General features: G+C 39.1%; 1 protein-coding gene across 2 annotated transcripts in view; it reads right to left on the reverse strand.

The window, feature by feature from the left end:
- Window positions 1-1003: 1003 nt before the first annotated feature.
- Window positions 1004-21819, reverse strand: part of pudp (pseudouridine 5'-phosphatase) — a 57771-nt gene continuing 36955 nt past the window's right edge. Inside the window, exons 4-5 of one of the 2 annotated variants that reach the window (XM_051427310.1) lie at window positions 17601-17798; window positions 1004-16577 (exon numbers count right to left, since the gene is read on the reverse strand). In XM_051427310.1, the coding sequence (XP_051283270.1) occupies window positions 17622-17798 (177 nt within the window). In that variant the 3' untranslated portion in view covers window positions 1004-16577; window positions 17601-17621. Of the gene's footprint in view, window positions 17799-21819 lie in introns of both variants that reach the window. The other variant, XM_051427309.1, reaches the window with a different exon arrangement.

Here is a 21819-nt window from a genome sequence, read left to right on the forward strand (position 1 = left end):
AAGACAGTACACAAGGGTCAACAGTGAGTTCTAGATGTTTTTAAATGTTAAAATCAAAAAGCACACAAGGTGACTGAGTCTGTTCTATCTGTGTTTACTTGTGTATTGTGCCACAAACTCCCCATCAAGCTTTTACCTCTGCAAACCACATGCAGTGATTGTCTGATCAGAGCTATTGTAAGTTAGTGAGCATGCTTTTCCCTTTGATTTGGTTGCATTTATCAGTGACACATTCTGTGTCCTAGATTGTAAGAAACTTATGTTCCAATTCAAAATATCACAATGCAAAGCATGGGTGTAGGGCTGGCTCAAATAGCATGTTTTTTAGCTTTGAAGCATCAGTGGGAATGACCTGTGAATAGCCAGAGCTTCAACTGGGATGTCTGTAGACTCTCAGTAGGCCTATGTTTTATCAAATTGCCCAAAAAACAGATTTTTCACCTATGATTCCATTTTCACAACAACAGGTGTGTGTTGAGGAGGCTTGTTGTTGATGAGATTGTTGAATGCTAAAATGGGTCGCTGGCCATTAATATGCCTGGGCAGCCCACCCAAGTGAAGTCTATGTGGGAACACTGGGGATGTAAAAAATATTTATGTGTCATAGATAATATATCTATACTATATAAAGTAATAAAAGTAATACATTGATTAATATCATTCTGTAATCACACGTCAATCATTCCCCAATCACATTACATTGCAACTCATATCATCGCTGTCAGGTTGGTCTGCCTCACTGAACTGCTGCAGCTCGCACGATTGAGGTGACCACACAGAAAGCTTTTTTGCGCTGAAAGTGCTGCTGTCAGCACGATCTTTCTATACAGAGTTTGCTTTTGATAAATACAGTACAATAAGAGCCCTGTTCACATATGAATGGATTCTGTCCACAGAAATGCCAGAGAGTTTCCAAACTCAAACAGATACAGAAGGTGTTGAGATTAAAAATACACATATATTTTTTTATTTTGGTGACATATTCCACATAAATTCAATTCAATTCAATTCAATTCAATTTTATTTGTATAGCGCCAATTCATAACAGAAGTTATCTCAGGACACTTTTCAAATAGAGCAGGTCTAGACCGAACCCTTTAAAAATAATATATACACTGTACCTGTCGTGAAAGGTGTCTTTTGCTGGTATAATGTCAATATGACTGTGAACATTGAAAAAAAACAAAAAACAAACATGTTTTTACAATAATGGAATACCACATCAAGTCACGGGATGAAATATGTGTATGTGAATGTGTGTATGTAAATATGGATATGAGGTTTCAGCCTGACAGTGACCATATGAAACAAAAAAAAAGGTCAATCTCAAACCCATAGTGGACATAGAGCCTACTGTATACCACATCGAGGGAGGCTAAAGTACATTACTATTTAATGTCAATCAAAATATTTAAGACAACATGACTATGATGGCTTATAAGCAACATGTTCACCTATTTTCTTTCTATTTTCAACAATTTTATCTCAGTGATGCTAGGTGAGCTAGTTAACGTTGCAGTTCAGCCAAGGAGGATGCCATTAACCTTTTTACATCCTGCACTGTCACAAGCACGAGCCTCTCATCCGTGATGTTCTCAGCAAGTTCTGTGGATTGGTTTGATTCATGATTTCTGGAAAGAGACATTGCTTTTGAGTTTTTCTTTTTTTTTTTTATTGGGGCGCTTTGAGCACCACAAGTTGAGTGCCATCTGGTTCCTTTACACAAGGAAAACAGATGCAAATTAGCTGTTAGCTAACTCTGGTGCAAGTTTTAATTGTGTGCTGTCCCTGCAAAAATAAAAATAAATAAAATATCTCCAAAACAATCGAGATTGATAAATTTAGCACTACAGGTAAGAGGTAAAAATATGTATTTCTATTTTTGACAAATGTGTTTTTTGACAAAGGTGTCAAAAAAGTTTTTTTGTTGTTGCTGTTTTTTAAATAAAAGAGGTAATCTGAGGGAAAATTGCAAAATTGGTTTGCATTTCCATCTGCCAGTGTTGTTTTTGATAGCGCCAAAGCCAGAAATCTTCCACATAGTGGCTTAAACAAACGCTTTATTCATGGAAAGATCACTTATTTGCATATCAGAAATTTCCCCATAGACTAAAGTAGAGCTCAAAAAGAAGAGAGTGGAGGGATTGCTGTGCGAGAAAAGAAAGGCTTTTTATTCTTTTCTGCCACCCAGTATTTTCCTACCAGCTGGGAAATGGCTAACTAAGAGTTTGGCTGTCCAATATAAAGTCTTAAACATTGTTCTGGTTTTTATTGTAGCAGGGACCCTGGAGATTTGCTTCCATTTCTGTCTTTGTTTTATTTGTCACAAAGAAAAGCAAACCTTGTATTAATTTAAAGTATGTGCCATCAGTGCCAAAACTCTCCCCTCCTCCTGGGTATCATCCAATCATCTATAAATGAACAGTCAGTGTTTTTAGGCTAGAACCTTCTGCTGCCAGCAGCCTAGTGTCTGTGACACGGTTTGTTCTACACCTGCTGACATACATACAGTATACATGTATACAAGGTTAATTAGCAGCAGGGGCACCTCGCTGTCTCCACTGAACTCTCCCTGCTTTGCCCCCCTCTCCAGCAGGGCTCCATCTCTACACTGCTACACACCCACACATGCTGAGTTTGGCTGGGACCCCCTCCTGCGAACATCTGACCCTCCTGTCCCAAAATAGATTAAAAGTGGACCACAGTTAGAGGTGTAAAATGTCAAAATATTGTATTGAAATATTTTGTTTTGTGATATTGTATTGATTTCCTAAAAACACTGCAGCAGTTTTTCTGTTTAAACCCCAGACCGCTATAGAGTCATAAACTGATGTCTATGATGTTGGATGTTACAGGGACTGTGATAAATACAAATGCAGATCCCACTGTTCTGATTTGGGGACCTGCAGCCAATCATAGTCCAGCATGGGGTCTATAAAGCCTAAGGAGCTGCACTAGTCTCTTTTTTGGTGCTGTGTGGTTTGAGCTTTGCTGTCAGGGTTTAGTTCATAGCACTTTCTCAACATTAGATGTTGTCTGGTTAAGGCTAAAGAGTTATTAACCTTGCTGTTAGTTTTCCAGTTAATTTATTTTCAATAATTTGAGATTGTTATCTTTTTTTTTTGTTGGATTTTATTAATTGTGACTACCCCTGAATTCCACCACCCTGAATTCCACCGGTCATGGGCCGACATGGTCACCGGAGCTGATCACGCCTGTTATAGACAATGTTCGAAATTACACCAGAAGTGCAGTAGCAAGTCCCAGAAGCGTTACTCATCACTGCAGCATACACCAGAAAAAAAACTGTTTTCATATTGGCCCAAATCGGCTTACATATATGTAGATACCGGTACGATATCAATAGATGTGCAACTGAGAGATCGGTCATCCACTTTTTCCTTCTTAAGCGGCTTTGAAATACAGAAAACAACTAAAGCCTATTTTATCATTTAGGTACAAGGACATTTATATGGCTATACAGTATTTTATTTAAAAAGACATTCTGAGAGTCAAGAGAACCATTTAGGACTTATTTCCCCTTCATCAACTCCAAATCTTTCAGTCCAGCAGCCTGACAACAGATCTGCATTCCAACACTTTAACTGTTCCTCCATGTACTATATATGTGGAGACAACTGTAAATTGAAGAGCTGACTTCAACTGTAGGCACAACTATTTAATTCTATTATTGTCATACTTTTCACGCCTTTTTCTCCTGCCAAACTGTAAAATAAAAGTCAATAAGAAATATGAAATCAAACTGCCACTACTGTATTACCACAAAAGGAGCACATAGGACAAACAGCAGGAGTTGTTTAATGCATTAACGTGTTGTTGTGGTTTGAGTGCTATTGACGTCTTGGGAAGTGACGGCCTAGAAGGGAAACACTTCCATCGACCCGGCCGGCCTCCAGAGCGCAGATGTGCTGCTTGGTGCATGATCAGAGCTGGGCTCTAAGACCGATTGACAGAGCCCAGAGGGGCCTTTCCTGGCCACTCAGCAGAACGCTGATACGACCATTTAAATGGAAGGACAAGGGGCATCTCTCACTGTCCATTAAGATCCCGAGGGGGACCTGGTGCGTTGGTCATTAAAGACTGCTTTACAACAAGAGCTTGTAAATGGAGGGTCTCCTGTTGGTTAGGTGGGAGAATTAGTCATGTGTCAAATGAATTGGTCATAATCCTGCTGTAAATATGAGGGCGTTTTTAAGCCAGTAGCATGGTGGGGCAGAGATGTTGGACAGACATGATGAAAGCAAGGAGTTTTTTTTGTACAGTGTTGTACTTGGGGAATATTTCTAATGGTGACCCTCTGACTTTTCCTTTTTCATGAGGTTGACATTTGTAGACTATTGTAAACTATTAGATGGACTGCCATGAAACATGATACTGACATTCATGGTCGCCAGAGGATGAATTGTAAAAACTTGACATTCCATCTATAGCACTGCCAGAATGTCAACATAGGGGGATGGATCTGCACAGAATTTGGTGCAGGAATGCATAGATCCCAGAGAATGAACCCAGGTTTGAAAAAACACTGCAAAAGTGCCCTCTTGAAGCCCCAATGGTAGAAAAAACAGCTTAGTCCATCGAAGTGGATAGAACATGATAAAGTACCCTCTAGGGTGCCTTTCCAGTGGACAAAAATAGGGAAGAGCAGAAGTGGAAAGCCTCTAAAGAGATTCTCAGAAATTTTAATACAGAGGTTAAAAATGATAGAGCACAGTATTTTTTTTGTACCTCATTAAAAAGAACTACGGGATTTTATTCAATGCAATTTACCGTGCCACCGAGGGTCCTCCAAGACTGCACATTATCCCTTCTGCACAAGACACAACGACATTTTAAAGCCTTCTTTGAGTCCTTCCACACAGTATCTATCGACACTCTCACTGAGGTGATTAATAGAATGAAGCCCTCTTTGTGGCATAATTATGAAACCCACTGCTTTCCTGCATTCAAGCACTAGGATTGGCCAGAAAGCAGACACCTTATTTAGAAAAAGCTTAATACTTAGAATAAATTGTGCCAAAGTCAAAGGGTAGGAATAAAGTTGTATTAGATGAATGGGTTAGGGCCTTAGGGCATTAGGACTTGCACCTGAGAGACTGGGGATTAACAGCCACATATGTTTAGCTATTCCTCAGCCTCCTTTAGTGATAGTGGTACATGTATTAAGTGTAGTTTATTTACTGCGCTGGAGGCGAGGCTCATTGATCTAGAAGTACGGTACCGCACCACAGAATTATCTTTCGCTGCTATAGTTAGCCAGCCCCCAGTAGTTGGTGCGGGCCGACCAAAGGTAGCTTCTGTCAGCCATCCCCCGGTAGTTCCCGAGCAGCCGGGAAGCCAGGGAGAGTGGGTGACTGAACAGAGGAAGGAAAAACTGCTGAAGCCCACAGTTCACCACAAACCGATTCACGTTTCTAACAAATTTCCCCCACTCAGTGACACACCCGCTGAGGAAACAACTCTGGTTATTGGCAGCTCGATAGTCAGAAACGTGAAGTTAGTGAAGCCAGCAGCCACGGTTAAATGTATCCCTGGGACCAGAGCGGGCGATATTGAATCATATTTAAAACTGCTGGCGAACGATAAGCGTAAATATAGTAAAATAGTTATTCACATTGGAGGAAATTACACCCAATTACGGCAATCGAAGGTCACTAAAATTAATGTGGAGTCGGTGTGTACATATGCAAAAACAATGTCAGACCCCTGCCCTATGTGACCAGTGATGACATATATAGCCGCATGTCGCCAAAGAATAGAATAGTTTATTTAAGGATTTTCAGTCAGGATTTAGAGTTCATCACAGCACAGAGACATTAATAATGACCTTTTGATTGCTTCCGACAATGGACTTGTCTCTGTACTTGTATAATTAAATCATAATGCTGCATTTGACACCATTGACCATAATATTCTTTTACAGAGACTTGAGCATCAAATTGGCATTAAAGGAACCACACTAAGCTGGTTTAAGTTATACTTATCAGATCGTTCGCAGTTTGTACATGTTAACAAGGAATCTTCAATAAATACTACAGTTAGTCATGGAGTTCCACAAGGTTCTGTACTTGGACCAATACTATTTACTTTATATATGCTCCCTTTAGGCAACATTATTAGGAATCACTCTATTAACTCCTACCATGGTCCTGCTTGACTGCCATTGCCAATATCACTGACATTAGTGTTATTATTATTATAAGTATTATTATTGCTACAGTTACTGTTGTTGCTGTTGTCACTGCTCATTGTCCCCCATCGTTGCTGTTGTCATGTTCATCATCATCAGTCGACCACCCACCTAGAGCCGAAGGGTCCTAGGTTTCTGCCTCTTAATACACAGTTTTTCCTTGTCCCCATCGCCAAGTGCTTGCTCATGGTGGTACTGTTGGGCCTCTGTAAATGTTATAAGGAGTTCGGTCTAAACCTGCTCTATTTTTAAAAGTGTCCTGAGATAACTTCTGTTACGAATTGGCGCTATACAAATAAAATTGAATTGAATTGAATAAGACAGTTTTTTACACTTAGTTGACTCATCATTTTGTGTTGTTGCACTTTGGTTAGGTTTAGGGAAATATCATGGTTTGGATTCAAATAGATGCATTTACAGCGTTAAGCACATTAGAAAACCTTTCTGGCAGAAAATTCTCACACTCACATGAGCATACACACCTGGCCAATCCTAGCACTTGATTGCTACGCAGGGCGTGTCTTGCTATGAAAAGTAGTGGGATCAATAGTATCGCGTCTTTGTATGCTCTTGACATTCTGCCCATGAAATTTCAAAAAGAAGGACATGGATCTGTCAGTCCCCTATTGACTGGTTCTATCCCTGCCTATTTTAAGAATCTATGTATGTAACTTTGTACAACTCCTAAAAAAAATAAACTTGTTAGACCTTAACTTCAGACCAATTTCTAAACTGCCCTTTCTTTCTAAGATTATAGAAAAAGTTTTTGCTAAACAACTGATTGCTTTTTTAAACAGAAACTGACTCTTCTGGATTTAGGGCGAACAACAATACAGAGACTGCTCTCCTTAAAGTGATTAATGATCTTCTGTGTGTTGTCGACGCTGGAAAATCTTTTTAGTTCTATTAGATCTAAGAGCTGCTTTTGATATAGTTCTATTGTATTGAATGTCTCAAGCACTGGATCGGCATCTCTAGTTCAGTTTTAAAGTTGTTTTATTCCTACTTACAAATGATGTCTTTTAGTGTAGCCACTGGCAACTTCTGGTCATCCTCTTTGAAGATAATAGGGTACCTCAGGGGTCTGTCCTCAGACTCCTCTTGTTTGCGCTCTACATATTACCCCTGGTGCATGTCATCCATAGACATAATGTAAGATTCTATTACTACACAGATGACACTCAATTGTACCTCTATTTGAACCCAATGAATTTATGAATTTAATTTAAATGAATACACTCAACAGCTGCATCCTTGACCTTAAATCCTGGATGTCCCAGAAGTTTTGATAAGACTAAGGTAATTATTATTGGCCCTAACAAAGTTAATGCTTGATGTCCTTTAAACTTTTGTCAATATTAACATGCCACACATTGTTAGATGTGATTGTTGAATCCTCCACAATTCAGTCATTCAGTTCATTTTACAGAAACCATGGCCACCAAAGTATCAAATGAATGATTCATTCAAATGTTATTAGATTTTTATAAAACTAAAAACTAAGAGTTGTGTAATGATAACCCCTTATATTTCCATTATTCATTCCCACCCAGACAATCAACAGTTGCACAGCTTTTATTTAGATTTAGTTTAGACTACAGTTTTTGGAAGTGGCGTTTAAATACAGATAATGCTAATTCTGATTTATGCTAATTAAGGTATTATATTATTTACTAAAATTGTGAGCAATTAAACTTACAAATATAATTAATGAGACAGTTTTCAATAATGTGTGAAATTACCAGATACAGATGGTAGCTTTGCGTTGCACACCCATAATGACATATGTGGGGATTGAAAACTGTGTTGAGGTACAGAGACATTTTGTGAATTTTAGTGTGTTGCAGATCCTATGTTAAGATGGAAATGTTGCTCCTACCACCTCAAACTGATGCCCACATACATAATTCAAGAAATCAAGGGCGACCAGCTCTCATAATGTGTTCACTGTAAAGCCTGAGGCACTTTTTATTGAACCCAGGCGACCCCTCACTGCATCATTTGCTTTCCTTTAAACTGCGGTATTCTCTCAACTGTATACATTTATATTTAATTTCCTTTTATTGCAGCTGTAACAGGGAGGCGCCTCTGTAAAGTGGAAGGGTGTACCAGTCGTCCTCACGGAGCGCTGCTGATGTACGAAGACGGAAGAGATCGCTTTGTGGAACACTTGTTTGCACACAATCTGCTGGTTTCAATGGAAGCTTTAAGCCACATAGTGTGTGCCTCAAAAGAGGAGAAGATTAACAGCGAGAGATAAACCGAAACAGAGAGAAGGCTCTGAGAGAGTGTGTGGACCATGGAAATGAGATGCTGATGCTCTGTTAGCTCGTTTGTCACTGTTCTCCTTTGCAGGAAAGCCCGTGTATTCAAGTATTCAAGGCCGCTTTTTTACTTTACATTTTTCTTTCTGCATTAGATCACTATTGAGTCTCCACAGCAAAGAATATTTGAGAACAGCGATGATGTGCCAAAGTGTGATATCGCAGCTGAACGTCTGCTGAGGCATATCAAAATGACTATTCCCTTGCCAGTTTAACACTGGCAGTGTCATACAAGTGGAAAGCAAGGTGGAATAGATATAGATGTGATTAAAAATTAAGTGAGGAATCAATTCCTACCATAAATAATTCAGTAGACCAGTGAAGGCTCAGATTAAAAGCATACGAAATTATTAAAGGAAGAATGAGATTGTGGATACAAGTGGCCAAAATGAGATTCCTCTGTAGGGTGCTGGGCTAACCCTTAAGGGTAAGGAGGGAGCTTGGAGTAGAGCTGTTGCTCCTTTGTGGTGGTTCAGGCATCTGACCAGAAAGCCTCCTGGGTAGACCAAGAACACACAAGCCATTATATATATATATATATATATATATATATATGGCATCTTGTTTAGGAACGTATTAGGAACCCGCAGGAGGAGGCTCTTTTGAGGAGCTGGGGGATGTTGCTGAGGAGTTATTGTTATGTTAGATCCAAATGAATCCATGGAAAATATACCTGGACTCAATGTGTAAGAAACTAAAAGATATTTTTTGCATTAGATATTTGTGCAGACAAAAAAAAAACAAGACACAAAGTACACAAAGACAGTCACACCTGGTCAGAGACCCGAGGATAATTATGGCAAAAGTAGCGCCATCCACCAAAATAAGACTCACATAGAAAGAGAACACCAACAATGGCAGCAGAATGATGATAAAAATAGGAGAAATAAATGTCCTTTTTCTTGCATTTTACAACAAAAAAACAATTATTTCCATAAACCCGATTCTACAGAACTACAATGTCCCTGGTTCCACCTGTATATTTCCTGTAAGTCATCTTTTTTTCTTCATTTAAAATTTAAATATAAAACATAAGGATCTTGAATCCTCAAAACAAAACAATAAATCCAATTATTCCATGATATCAAACTCCCAAGATATCAAAAGACAACAAAGAAGTTAGTGTTTAATTCCACAAAGCATTATTGCAAAACATGTTAATCTGATATTGTCTGGCCTTAATTGTGCATTAAACTCCTCTTTGCCATCGCAAATCTGCTTCCCAACATCATCCTCTCTATCACCTGCTCCTGTAATCAAATTTATTCTCTCATCACTCGAAGCTGAATAAAACATGAGGTCTATTTGCATCACTGAGGAAGCATTGAGTCTCATAGCAAGTGCAGAAAGCACAGTGTCTGCAGCCTCTCTCCTCCTAAGTAGTAGCATCCTCTCGGTCAGAGGCCTCCGATATCTTCATCTCCATAAAATCCCTTTTGGTTCAAGTCGAGGTTGCACACTTTGGCAGCAGAATATAAAATGGCATCCAGCAGAACTACTTCCATCGGATCTTGGCATTCTTCTGTTCACTACCCTTCTTGGCAATTCAGCCATAGCCTGGGCTTTGGAGATATGCAGACTTGAGATATGCTTTTGCTTGGTGTTGAGAATAGAGAAATCTGTGAAAAGTTCTGCCACCTTGCACATAGTAGTGTTATTTGTTTTGGTCTTTAAGAGACAAGGAGGATTTTCTTAAGACTAGTAACACAAAGATGTTGGCATACACAGAACTACTTTGGAGTATTTAGATGCAAACTTTTGGATTATGAGCATTTCTGTCAGACAAATCAATTAAAATACTTAAATCACTGTTGCTTTAGTGGATTTCATGAAGCTCCTGTATAGTGAATCCCTAATTTCCCTCAGTCAGGTGATGACTTTTCTTTACAAAGCCTCCCCAAAGATATAACATTCAGTCAGCATCTTTTGATTCCGCACGTCTGAGACAAGATTGAAGGGAATGTACAGAAAGAGGCCTGCCTACATTATCTGATGCACATTCAGTCGGATGGACTGTTTGGCAGCCCCTTAAGATGAAAAAAAAAAAAAAAAAATCTTAATATCTAAAATGAGGTCATCCATACAATGTCTCTCCCTGGCATCCAGTGTTTTTAGACTTTGCCTGTAGAGGAGCTTCTTGTCTAAGCGCAGATAAAATCCGGATATAAAACCTGACGTTGAAGATGAATGTGTCCCACAGCCACTCTCGCCTATCAGTCGTGAGCACAGATGAGGACAGGGGCCTGGGAAACATGTCAGGCAGCTATCTCTGCTGCCGCTCCCCTCCTCTCTCCTGCCCTCTTCACTCGCAGGCAGAATTGAAGTTGAAAAGGTTTGCGGCAAGGATAAAAGAGAAGAGTGATTGACACAGATGCGAAAGAATGCTCATTAATTTTGTATTTTTTTGGAAGGACAGCTTTTAGGGTGTAGCCTCAAGCACTCTTATGGATTTTATAACAGGAATGTTCAGAGACACACTTTGATTTGGGGGCATTTGGATGGCTGACCAACCCCACCAGGGGTCAGCAACCTTTACTATCAAAAGTGCCACTAGCTATCTAATTAACTAGCGTTTTGCCAACATTTGCTATCAGATGTATGTAGTGTGTTAACAATTAATGTATATTAGCTAGCTAGTTAGATGTTTTGCTCTGAAGCAAAATGATAGGTAACTAGGGGCTAACTATGTAGATAATGATTGATGTAAATTAGCTAGCTAGTGTGCGTTTTGCTAATATTAGCTAACCTAAGATGGGACTATATATCTTTTACCATCTTTTTACCAAGTTTCACCAACAACAAGCCTAGCATGTAGCATATCTAAGTACAGGAAAGGAGAAAGTTCATCAAGGTTCTGACAAAGACTTGCTCAACTGTTATTGAAGCACAGAGCAAAAAGGGGTGGGACTGGAGAATGTAAGAATCACTATAGGCCTACAACAGTGATAAATGTTAAAAAGTAACTGTTGGTTATTTCAATATGAAGCTGCAGGAGAGGGGCTAAAGGGCTGCATGGTTGCCTACCCCTGTAATTTACAGTGACCTAGGCAAAATGTCTGAAGGGGACAGTTTGGGATTTTTGAAGTGGGGTTGTATAAAGTACTTATCCATACCTTACCTGCACTAGATGGAAGTCAATGCACACCCCATTTGAAGAAGCAGCAAAAGGATCCCGGCACAGAAGCAGAGCAATGCACTACTGTGGATGGAGGCTGCAGAAAAACTTATTTTATCCACAAAGAAAAAGGCCCACCTAAAACAAATCAATATCAGCTTCGAGTGTTCATTCTATTGAGAATATTTTCAAATTTTCAATGCTTTACCTTGCTATAAACGCTTTTTTTCTAACCATAGATCTGTATTCCTAGGCATAAGATTTCATTCTGATCTTGCTACTTTCTGACCCAAACAGCTGATCTGCAGCATAATACAGTGTGCAATGCACTTGAGCTTATGTGTAATACAGAAGTTCTACAGTTAGTGCCAAAGAAAAGGGTTGTCTGACAGCAAGATAAAGCAGTGGAAACATCCTTAATAAAGCATACAATTAAAATGATACTGGTGTTTTGAGGTGGCTAAAATGTTTTTTTTCTGCAGCCCCATTCACAGCAATGCAGCTGTTTCAGGACTCCCTTTATGTATGACAAAAAGTAATGCTGAAAAACTTTATTTTAGCCATTCACTGGAAAACATTATCTTGAAATGGGTCAGAGGGAGCACAAATGAGAAGGAAGATGCCAAGCTCCACAACATTCTTCAAAAGATGGATTTCTATTTCAAAGAAAACTACATGCAGCAAGGCATCAATGAACTGTTGTAGACTACATACACTTCCACATGCTCTCAATCAATCGAAAACAGACCCTTGTAAACTTGTTCCATGGCAACACAGCGAATCACTCAGCATAAAATGCAAGCATGCAACCAAGTAAAAATCTGTCCTGTTATTAAAAAAAATAAAAATACTGATTAAGGTTTTTTCAGACTGACCTCAAATCAAGTTGCATTATTTGTGCAAATTTGACTGGGCAGTTTTGCAGTAATTGCCCCTAACAGCCGACTGTCCAAGTGTTAGCTGTTGCTAGCTAACAACATATGCACTTACTGTGTGTATGTCTTCTGCCTGTGATGTATCCCACCAGCAACTCTGGCTCTTTCGCTGGTTGTTTTCCTCCCGTTTTTGGATGTTTGATGTGATGACTTGGGATGAGCTTTTGAGTTAAAACACCCCTCAGTTTCTTCTGCCCAGAAGCCCCTAAATTGTCCTATTTTTTTTTTTTTTTTATCTAACACACCTTTATCATATCACTTGTGTTACGTCCCCGTTTTAAGTATATAACAATGCTTGGCATGTAACAATAAGTAATAGCCAAGTCATATATTACAACTGTAGAAATGTGTTCTGGTTGGATACCCCATCAACAGGACTACATTGTCTGTCTATGACTTCCAAGTCTGTATTACTGTTGAAAAATAAAGGTTGCATTCTCTCAAGAAAATTTTGCGATCCCTCAAGAGAAATATTTTGAATGGAAAAAAGTACTTCCACTCAAAACCCAAGGGAAACGGCAAACCAAAGCTATGGAGAGGTGTTTTACCTCAAATACAAAGTAATTAAGTCAGCGTTTAACTCTAGGCATGGTTTTCAAATAAGTGAAAGACTGTGGTAAAGGAGAATATATCCTGCAAGCGGATATTACTGCCGGAAAAACATACTCAAGCTTGGCGGACCTAGCTGATTTCATTACATTTAGACTAGAGATATCAGTAATTGTGAAGTTTTTCAAGAATACTGCAGTTGGTTGTAAATTTAATCAACAAAGTCTGCAATGCTTGAAGACGTAAAGTTGTGTGTTATTGTCCAGTAATCAGTGAGGCCTGGCCTGCAGAAACACAGTTCTTGTCTTCTTGTCTCATTTGTGGTCAGATAAACCGTAAATTCCTCAAATTCAGTGTCCCATATTGCTAGTTTTATCAAAATCAGTGACTGAAGTCATAAAGTTGTGTTTTTATTTAGTAAGGCCCTGCCTTCTCGCCTTTTTATGCCAAAAGTGGACTAGCTGCCTGGCTAACTGAGATAGCAGAAGTGCCTCTTGTGCATGCTCTTACAGAGTTCTGACATTTTGTCTGCAGCCAGGTACTCGCACAAAAAAAGTTTTTTTTTTTTTGTTGTTTTTACATTGATATTTTTTTCTTATCTGGGCTGTGGTTGCACGACTGTCACGCCACAGTCCACGGTTTTCATCCAGACTCTAGCAACAGAAACGCTTTGGTTAAGAGGTTAGGGAAAGACCATCATTTTGTTTTTAACATTAAAAACACCTTATGTCTCAAGTCATTGCCAACTTTTAAGTAATGTTGTAGTCATTATGAGTGGATAGTATTACAAAATTGCCTATTTTGGCAGGGAAAAATGAATGAAATACAGTGCTAGGGAACATTTTACTGATACGTTCAGTATCAACATTTTTGCAACTTACCAGGTACATTAATTCATATTAAGAGGCTGATCACACAGAGACACATTGCTAGAAATGGGTCGACCACAAAACTATTGTTTTCCTCTGGTATGCGCTCCTCTCTTGCCCTGTGTTTCACGGTTTTTAGCCGTGCATAAAAGTTTAAATATTTTCAACTTTTCACCAACGCTTTTCGATGTCACACTTGGCCCAGATAGACAATCAAAATCAAGCAAGAGGCGGGCTTTACTACTTTACCAACGGTTAGCTTGCTAGCTAGTTGTTTGCCTGTGAGAGAGATACAGAGCAGGGGTGTAGTGGAGGGTAAACCCAAGTAACCTCAGTCACCCTGCTCTTTTAAATCAAGCTAGAGTTTACTCATCTAGAGTTCAACCCCTGCGTCAACACGCACATTAAGGTTCCCTCAAAACATATTTGTACATCAGTGTGATTTAAAGGAGACTGGGCTGCCAAAGAAAGTGTTTTTAGTACATAGCTCCCTCTTTGTGTTAATATTGATTGCAGCTCAACGAAAATTGTCTGGGAAAATACAAAAACATGAGTTTCTTTTGATGCGCGTTGAGAAGACAAAGACTGTCCTCCCAAGAAGAACGATGGCTGATTACAACCAAGGATCCCTTTATGAACTCATCATGAAAAAGCAGCTGTGGATGGCTGCAGCTTTTATTTACAACAAATCCTTTGTGACACAGACTACTTTCTGTTCCTGACATATAATTTCAGGTGATTTCTTACGCTTTTCTATCAAATTTGACTCTTTGATATGAAGCCATAAACAGTGACCTTGTCTTATAAGGCCACTTGCATTAGACTATGCAGCCAGTGAAGTGTATGTGACAGGATTACTAAAGCTATATGACTTAAATTAAATACTCAAATAAATTAAAAATGAAGTAACCCATCTGCTATACATGCATGACTTAGATCTGAAAAAATATGCAATAGCTCTAAAATTACCCACAGCCTAATTAAATCTGAAATCAAAGTCAAGAAGAAAATGAATTAAAAATGAATGGAAATTGCATAATTATTCTGCTCTGGGTTTGTGTTATGGTTTTTTTTTTTATTTGATAATGAAAAGTTGACACATTTGCACAGCAGAAAAATGTTGTTACACAGTGTAGATGAAGATATTTTGAGTCTGATCCAATGCCATTTTAACCCAGCCTTCAATTTGAATCTAAATTATTCGGAAAGTTGTCCACTGTCCTCTAAATCCAGGTTGCAAAAGATTTACCCTTCTGTCTCACCACTATGTGACAGAGGGCACATCTTCACTTACTGGATTCTGGCCCAACATATTTGATTGGTACTTAAAGGCCTGAAAGAACCATCCAATTGGAAGCTGAACTTGCCATCTTCAGCTGCTCACAGTCCACTCTGTGCTCTCCAATGGAAATCAGCCTCTCCCCCTTCCTTTTGGAGATGGATGGTTCAGACGATTTCAGTCATAGAGATGGAAAGACTCAGCTCCTTGAGAACCAATTCAATTAAAAACCATCTCAGCTATCTGGGATCCATTTCTCTCTTACCTAGACGATGCCGGGGAGGATGAGTAACTCACTCAGCTAATTTCGACTAGCTATAGCGGTCCTATTAGCTGATTCTGCCGAACCGGGAGCTCCCAGTTAACAGTACAGTCAGACTGTGCCCAAATACAGCATCCCAGGCCGACGGAAGCCACTTTGACGATACAACACTTAGGTGTTTTTTTGCAGGTTTAGGCTCCTGGCACTCCAGGGCTAGGTGTTAGCTGCACAAACTAACTTCATCCTGCTTTACCAAAATCACTAATAAGGTTGTGTTTTGTACAGTGATCAGTGAGGACAGGCCTCGAGAAAAACTCCACCCCGGTAGTGAGCCATGCTGTTGCTAGCTAGCTAACTAAGGAATCTTAGCTGTGTATTACTAAAAGTTGAAGATTCATTTGACCAGTGGATGTCATGATATCATTGGTTGAAACTGGTTGGTTCACTCAGGTAAGCATGTGTCACATTTTGTTTTACAGGAAAAATTAGGAAAAAAAGAATTTTGACATAAAAATATAATTTACCATTTTGGTATCCATTGTTAGATAAGGGTACAGTATGACTGAGGATGTAATCTTGAAGGTCAAAAAGCAATTTTTCATTTCATCTGGATTTTAGGCACTACTAAGCATTACTATAATAATTTTTTCCCTTTTTTCCCTGCACATCTGAGTTTACCTGTAACTTGACTCTTTTTATTGATTCTATATTGCGTTAAGAAAAGCCTCAAAATAAAATGTACCTATATACTAATAATATACAGACATCTGTTTTAAGATCTGTTTACAGTCACTCTGTGGTAAGACTTAAAAGGCAAACACACATAGAAAGAAATGTACCACATTTTAGGCCAGAACAGGGTAAATGACTACAGAGTAATGAGTGTGTGAGCAGGAAAAGAGAGACTACCCCCTCCTTGAGGATGAAAGACTTGGGGGGTAAAGGGGGGTGGAGCAGATGCGAGTGAAATCCTATTTCAGCAGCCCGAGGGAGCCGTAACACCAGGATCCTCCAGCGGGCCATCCGTTAGAGCCTGCTTGGCGCAAGGACAGGGGACATGTGAATTGTAGTAAGTGTAGAGGCAGACATGAGCAGAGTTGAGCAGAGATGAAAAGGGTGAGGACGCTCACAGCCTCTTTACTGGATTACACTGAGGTGAGGAGTGTCTTTGGCATTTCAGCAAGACTGCTTAAACACAATGTATGGACTAGGACAGTATTTTGACTGATCTGTTGTGTTCCTGCTTTGACCAGAAAATGTCTTTTGATTGACATCTAAATAAGCAGCCAGACAGTATTACTGTGGTATGACATGCAGAGGTCCATTCTGAAACTGAGCTACCACAATAACAGAATGTTTGTTCAAGCAGAACTCATTATTTCAAGGACAAAAGGTTTAGCTTATTTGCCTCTTTGCACTTATGTAGTGTCTGCTTTAATTGGTTTAATCTATTGGCAGAAATGGAATTTATGTAATCACTTGAAAATTTGCTGTGTTTTTGTTACCTTAGAATGAGCTGTTTATATCTACAGAGAGAGCGGGTATTCTTCCATGGAGTCCACCATGTTGAACCACCATTTTTGCAGGATAACCAATGACTTTGTTGTATTTGTATTGTTTTATTTGGTGTGATACTGCCACCTGTAGATCAGTGCAAAACCAGTTGCAGGGCTGTGTATTGTGTCACCCAGGTGGACGACATAAACTAAATGGGGACCCACTCAACTCTGGAGCTCTTAACCTCTCTTGTATTAGCCTGGTGGCAGATGTTTACGAGGTGAATATCTATAAACCTCAACTATGTCTAACCATATGTAAAAAATTTAAATAAAATTTGACAGATTGAGAAAGCTTTCAAAAAGAGACAGATTCATGTTTTCCCCCAATGATGTGACGTCTCAATCACAATTAAATCAAATGTGATAAACTGGTGCTAAAAAAAATTATCAATATTCACCCACACAATGGTAAGGCATTGTTGAAAACAATCAACTTGGTTTTCTCACTTTGTTCATAATTGATATGAGAATGGGGTGAGACACAAAGATTGAATTACACTGGGTTTGGGTTTTCTGGCTCAGTCGAACGCCGGCAGGCCGAAGAGCTGCGGCTCAAACTCCTCCAGGCTCCTGAGTCGCAGCGTGGCCTCCTGGGTAAGGCTGGGGTCCAGGTTGTCGTCAGGAATCATCACCACCTGCATGCCCGCAGCCAGCGCCGCTTTCACGCCGTTGGGAGCGTCTTCAAACACCAAGCACTGAGCAAGGACAGAGGAGAGGAAAACAAAGTGATATTATCCTATAAGCCTATTAGGTCTACAGGATTTCACTCCTGCAGACGCCACAGAGCTGAGACCAAAAACAAACACAGGAAAATGGGGAACAGGAGCACCGTTTTCATTTTCAATGTGATGAACTTGATATTCCTCCGAGGACTACTGTTCCTCTGCCAGGTGAAATATCCATTTAATTTACAAGTTGAAGAACGGTGGCCCCACTTCATTGCCTTTGTTTATATTTTCAGCCACTGCGTTGAAGATGATCTGATCTGAATTGTGCATATCAAGAGGGTGCATGCAATTACAGTTTTATTTCCCTTTTTTTACTATTTGTGTCTTGTATATGCCTCCCACCAATTGTGGAAAAATAAGACTTTTATTTTGGTTTTATTCATTATTTTATCATCAAATTATGTATTTGTTTGTTGATGATTTCCTTTTTTAAAGAGTGCAAACATAATTTTAGGGATGTTTCAGTGATGTATCAAGTGTTCCTGGATCAAAAAAACCAAGCTAGTTTCCACCGCCATGATATATAGGCCAATACTATAGGGTTAGAACAGTGAAGATACATTTTGGTATTGAAAATCAAATTTGGCATTAGAAACAAAACCTGAACTGAAAAACGAAACATTGGCGTTGAAAAAGTGGTACTGACGCTAAGATAAGGTCAACTGAAAAATAAAACAGTAGATATTTTTTGCATTGTGATGTGTTTTTCAGTAACAATCTTTTCTTTATGTCTGTCTTTTTGTTTTTTAAGGTTAGGTTATGATGGTCTGGTAGAAATCCGCTGGAACAAGCGCAAACTAACGGTAGCTAATAAATGAAAATACATAAATAAATATGTTTGGGGAAATAAATGGGGGGAAATGCAAAGGGAAAATAGATTTAAAAATGAATAAATAAAATGGAAAATTAAGTTGGGCAGTAAATAATAAAAAGTAAAATAAATACAGGAGCAAATTAAAACAAAAATATCACTTAGATCAATTTTCATCAACAAAATAGATTTCAGAAAAGTGCAGTGTTCAGTTAGTTACTATGAGTAAATGCTATACTGCACACACTGAGTAGGGGGGCTGAGAGAGAGGACGACACGCAGCAAAGGGCCGCAGGTTGGATTCGAACCCTGGGCCGCTGCAGCAAGAACTCAGCCTTGGTACATGGGTCACCAGCTCTACCCACTGAACTAGAGCCTCCAAAATGTTACACATAGCTTAATGTCTATTTACAGCATCAGTTAAATAGAATCACCAAATGGAATATATCGTGTACATTAACCCTTATCAAATGCTGAATATTGTAATTGGAATAATAGTGGAAAACTACTACTACTGTGCATGTGATCGTAGTCATTGTGGTGTCCCATTCAATGTGTGTAAAAGCGGGAATTGAACAATTCATTTTTAAATTATAGCTTGAAACCTATGACCTTTAACCCTTTTTCAACCAACTGTGAAACCAACTAATAATATTTATCCAACTACTGCACACTCCTGAAAGAGACAGTGGGTAGAGGGAGAGTCTGTTTGACCATTTGTTTCATACTATGTCCCCAATATTACATACCCATCATGGGTTTGTAACATTTTACTGCCTATAGCGTATTATGTTTAAAGTTTGAGAAATAACATGAATGACATTAGTTTGCAACCAATGAGGATTAGCTACCAAAAATGGAGTGAGAGATTAAGACCAGAACTTTGAATTTCACCACAGCGAAGTAACATTTATTCTCTTAGAGGTTAAAGAAAACTGTCTTTCTTTGTGAAGTTTATTTTTAAACAAGTAGCTGCTGCAGTGGATCCTGTCTAACAGAGTCTTTGGAAACGGATGTCATTTGTGAGGCAGAACTCACTGCGACATGCTAAGCCAAGTGAAAATATGAAACATGGAGGCTAATTGGCATTTGAGATACTTCACTGTGCACATGTTCAACAAGGACATTCCAACAGTTGCAGTAAATTAATACGGCTGAACCTTCACCAGGAGGTTAATCATTTTTCAGTATCCAATAATCACATTCAGGAGAGTGCAGACGGGAAGTGGCGTGGAGTGGAGTGTTAGAAGGAACAGTTAATACCAATGATTCAACAAGACTTTGAGCTGTCGACAGAAGCGGGGGCATTGGTATTTACTCATACAGGTGCTTAGGTAACTGCGTAGGTGTAAAAATCAATTTCAAATAACCTGAATCCACATGTAGGGATTAGGTGCAGGAAAATAACTGTGCTTCATATTGTAAGAATTTAAAGATTTGGTTTAAAGGTTGAAAGTGCAACTGCAAAATCACTATACTAGGTTCATTTTGATTTTAATTGGAACTGGAACTTTCCAATTTTTTTCTTATTGATTTGGATATTATTCCGTGATGCATATGCTTCTACCATGGGTTAGTAGTCTTGTTTTTGTCTGTTTTTACAATCGAGGCTCTGAACAGCATGTTATATTTTGAAAAGTGACCGGATTCCACTTCCTGCGATCTGCTCCGGCAGCCACGTGGCAGCCAGAACCAATACAGCCGTGGCTGGTGGAATCATGCTGTATGGAGTAGTTTTGTGCTCAAACAACCATCAAATGGCATTTGTAAGCAAAGGGAAGCCCATGGAAATGCCAGTTAACTGTATAGTTGTGCTACAGTATAACCCACTCCACTGCAGAACTTTACAAAGAGGAAGTACAGCAACACAACAACCAACTGACAATGCCAAGATATGTGGAGAATAAGCATATAAGAAGGCACGAAATGGAAAATATAATGCTTGAAAACAGCAGTTTGAGGAAAAAAAAAAAAATTAACATGAGAAATTAAATTGATGTATTGCACTTAATATGGAAATCATTTGAAACTTCCTTTACATATTTAAAACAGGGACTTAGTTGAATCTACAAGGCAAAGTTCTCATTCAAGGTGCTGCACAGTGAATCCATGGGCAATTGCAAAAATAATAATAATAATAATAATAATAATAATAATAATAATACAACTCACAACTCACTGCATGTACAGTGAGGACTTTGACACCACATACTGCAGTCATAATCATCTGCTGCTAGAGCTTATGATGGAAGTATAAAACTATAGAGTGAACCATTTCTTCCTTCTCATCTCTGTTGAAAGTTGCATGTGCGTAGTAACGATCGGGCACTCTCAAGACGGTTGACAAAGTTTATGAGCTCCAGCAAGCATTTCAGTTACAAAATCCTGAACACAAGAGTTTAGTTCCAGGGTCATTTTTTAGTGGTAAATGGACCTGTACTTTCTAATTTCTACTTAGAGCGCTTTTACACTACGGGCCACATTCACCCGTTCACACACATTCACTCAGCGATGGCAAAGTCCATCGAACAGAAACTAACGCATTCATACACATTTGTACACCAATGCACACAGCATCGGGAGCAATTCGGGGTTCAGTACCTTGCTCAAGGATACTTTGACATGTGGCGGCAGGAGCCGGGGATCGAACCAACAACCTTCCGATTAGAGGATGACCAGCTCTTCCTCTGAGCCACAGCTGCCCTTGCCATAACAAGAGTCGGCAGTATATTGCATTCATGACAGCTAAAGGGACTTTGTTGTTACTTGAGAACTGCTATTACAAGTAGATTTCTGACCAACTTGCCCAACCAGGCAAAAAAATACAACAACATTGAACCCCGCTTATCCTATTTCTAACCATCACTCAATGTTAATGTCTTCCAATCATAACCACAATTTTCCCATAATCATAACAAAGCTCATTCAGTTGCCTTAACTCAACCTTAACCATAGAGATGGCACATCAGAAAAAGCCTAAAATATGATTCATGAAGTTTGCCTGTTGAACCGACTTGAGATAAACTAATATTTACCTCTAGCTGCTGACAGAAATCTGAGAAAGAATACTTGCTCCATCAATTTGGTATTAATTATGCCTGATATATTTCATGAAGCAGGAGGAGTGTTACATTATTCAGAGGAACTACAGGAAAAATGTCAGCAATAAACAAAATG

This window comes from Dicentrarchus labrax, unplaced genomic scaffold (genome assembly GCF_905237075.1).
Source record: "Dicentrarchus labrax unplaced genomic scaffold, dlabrax2021, whole genome shotgun sequence".
In the NCBI taxonomy this organism is placed as follows: Eukaryota; Metazoa; Chordata; class Actinopteri; family Moronidae; genus Dicentrarchus; species Dicentrarchus labrax.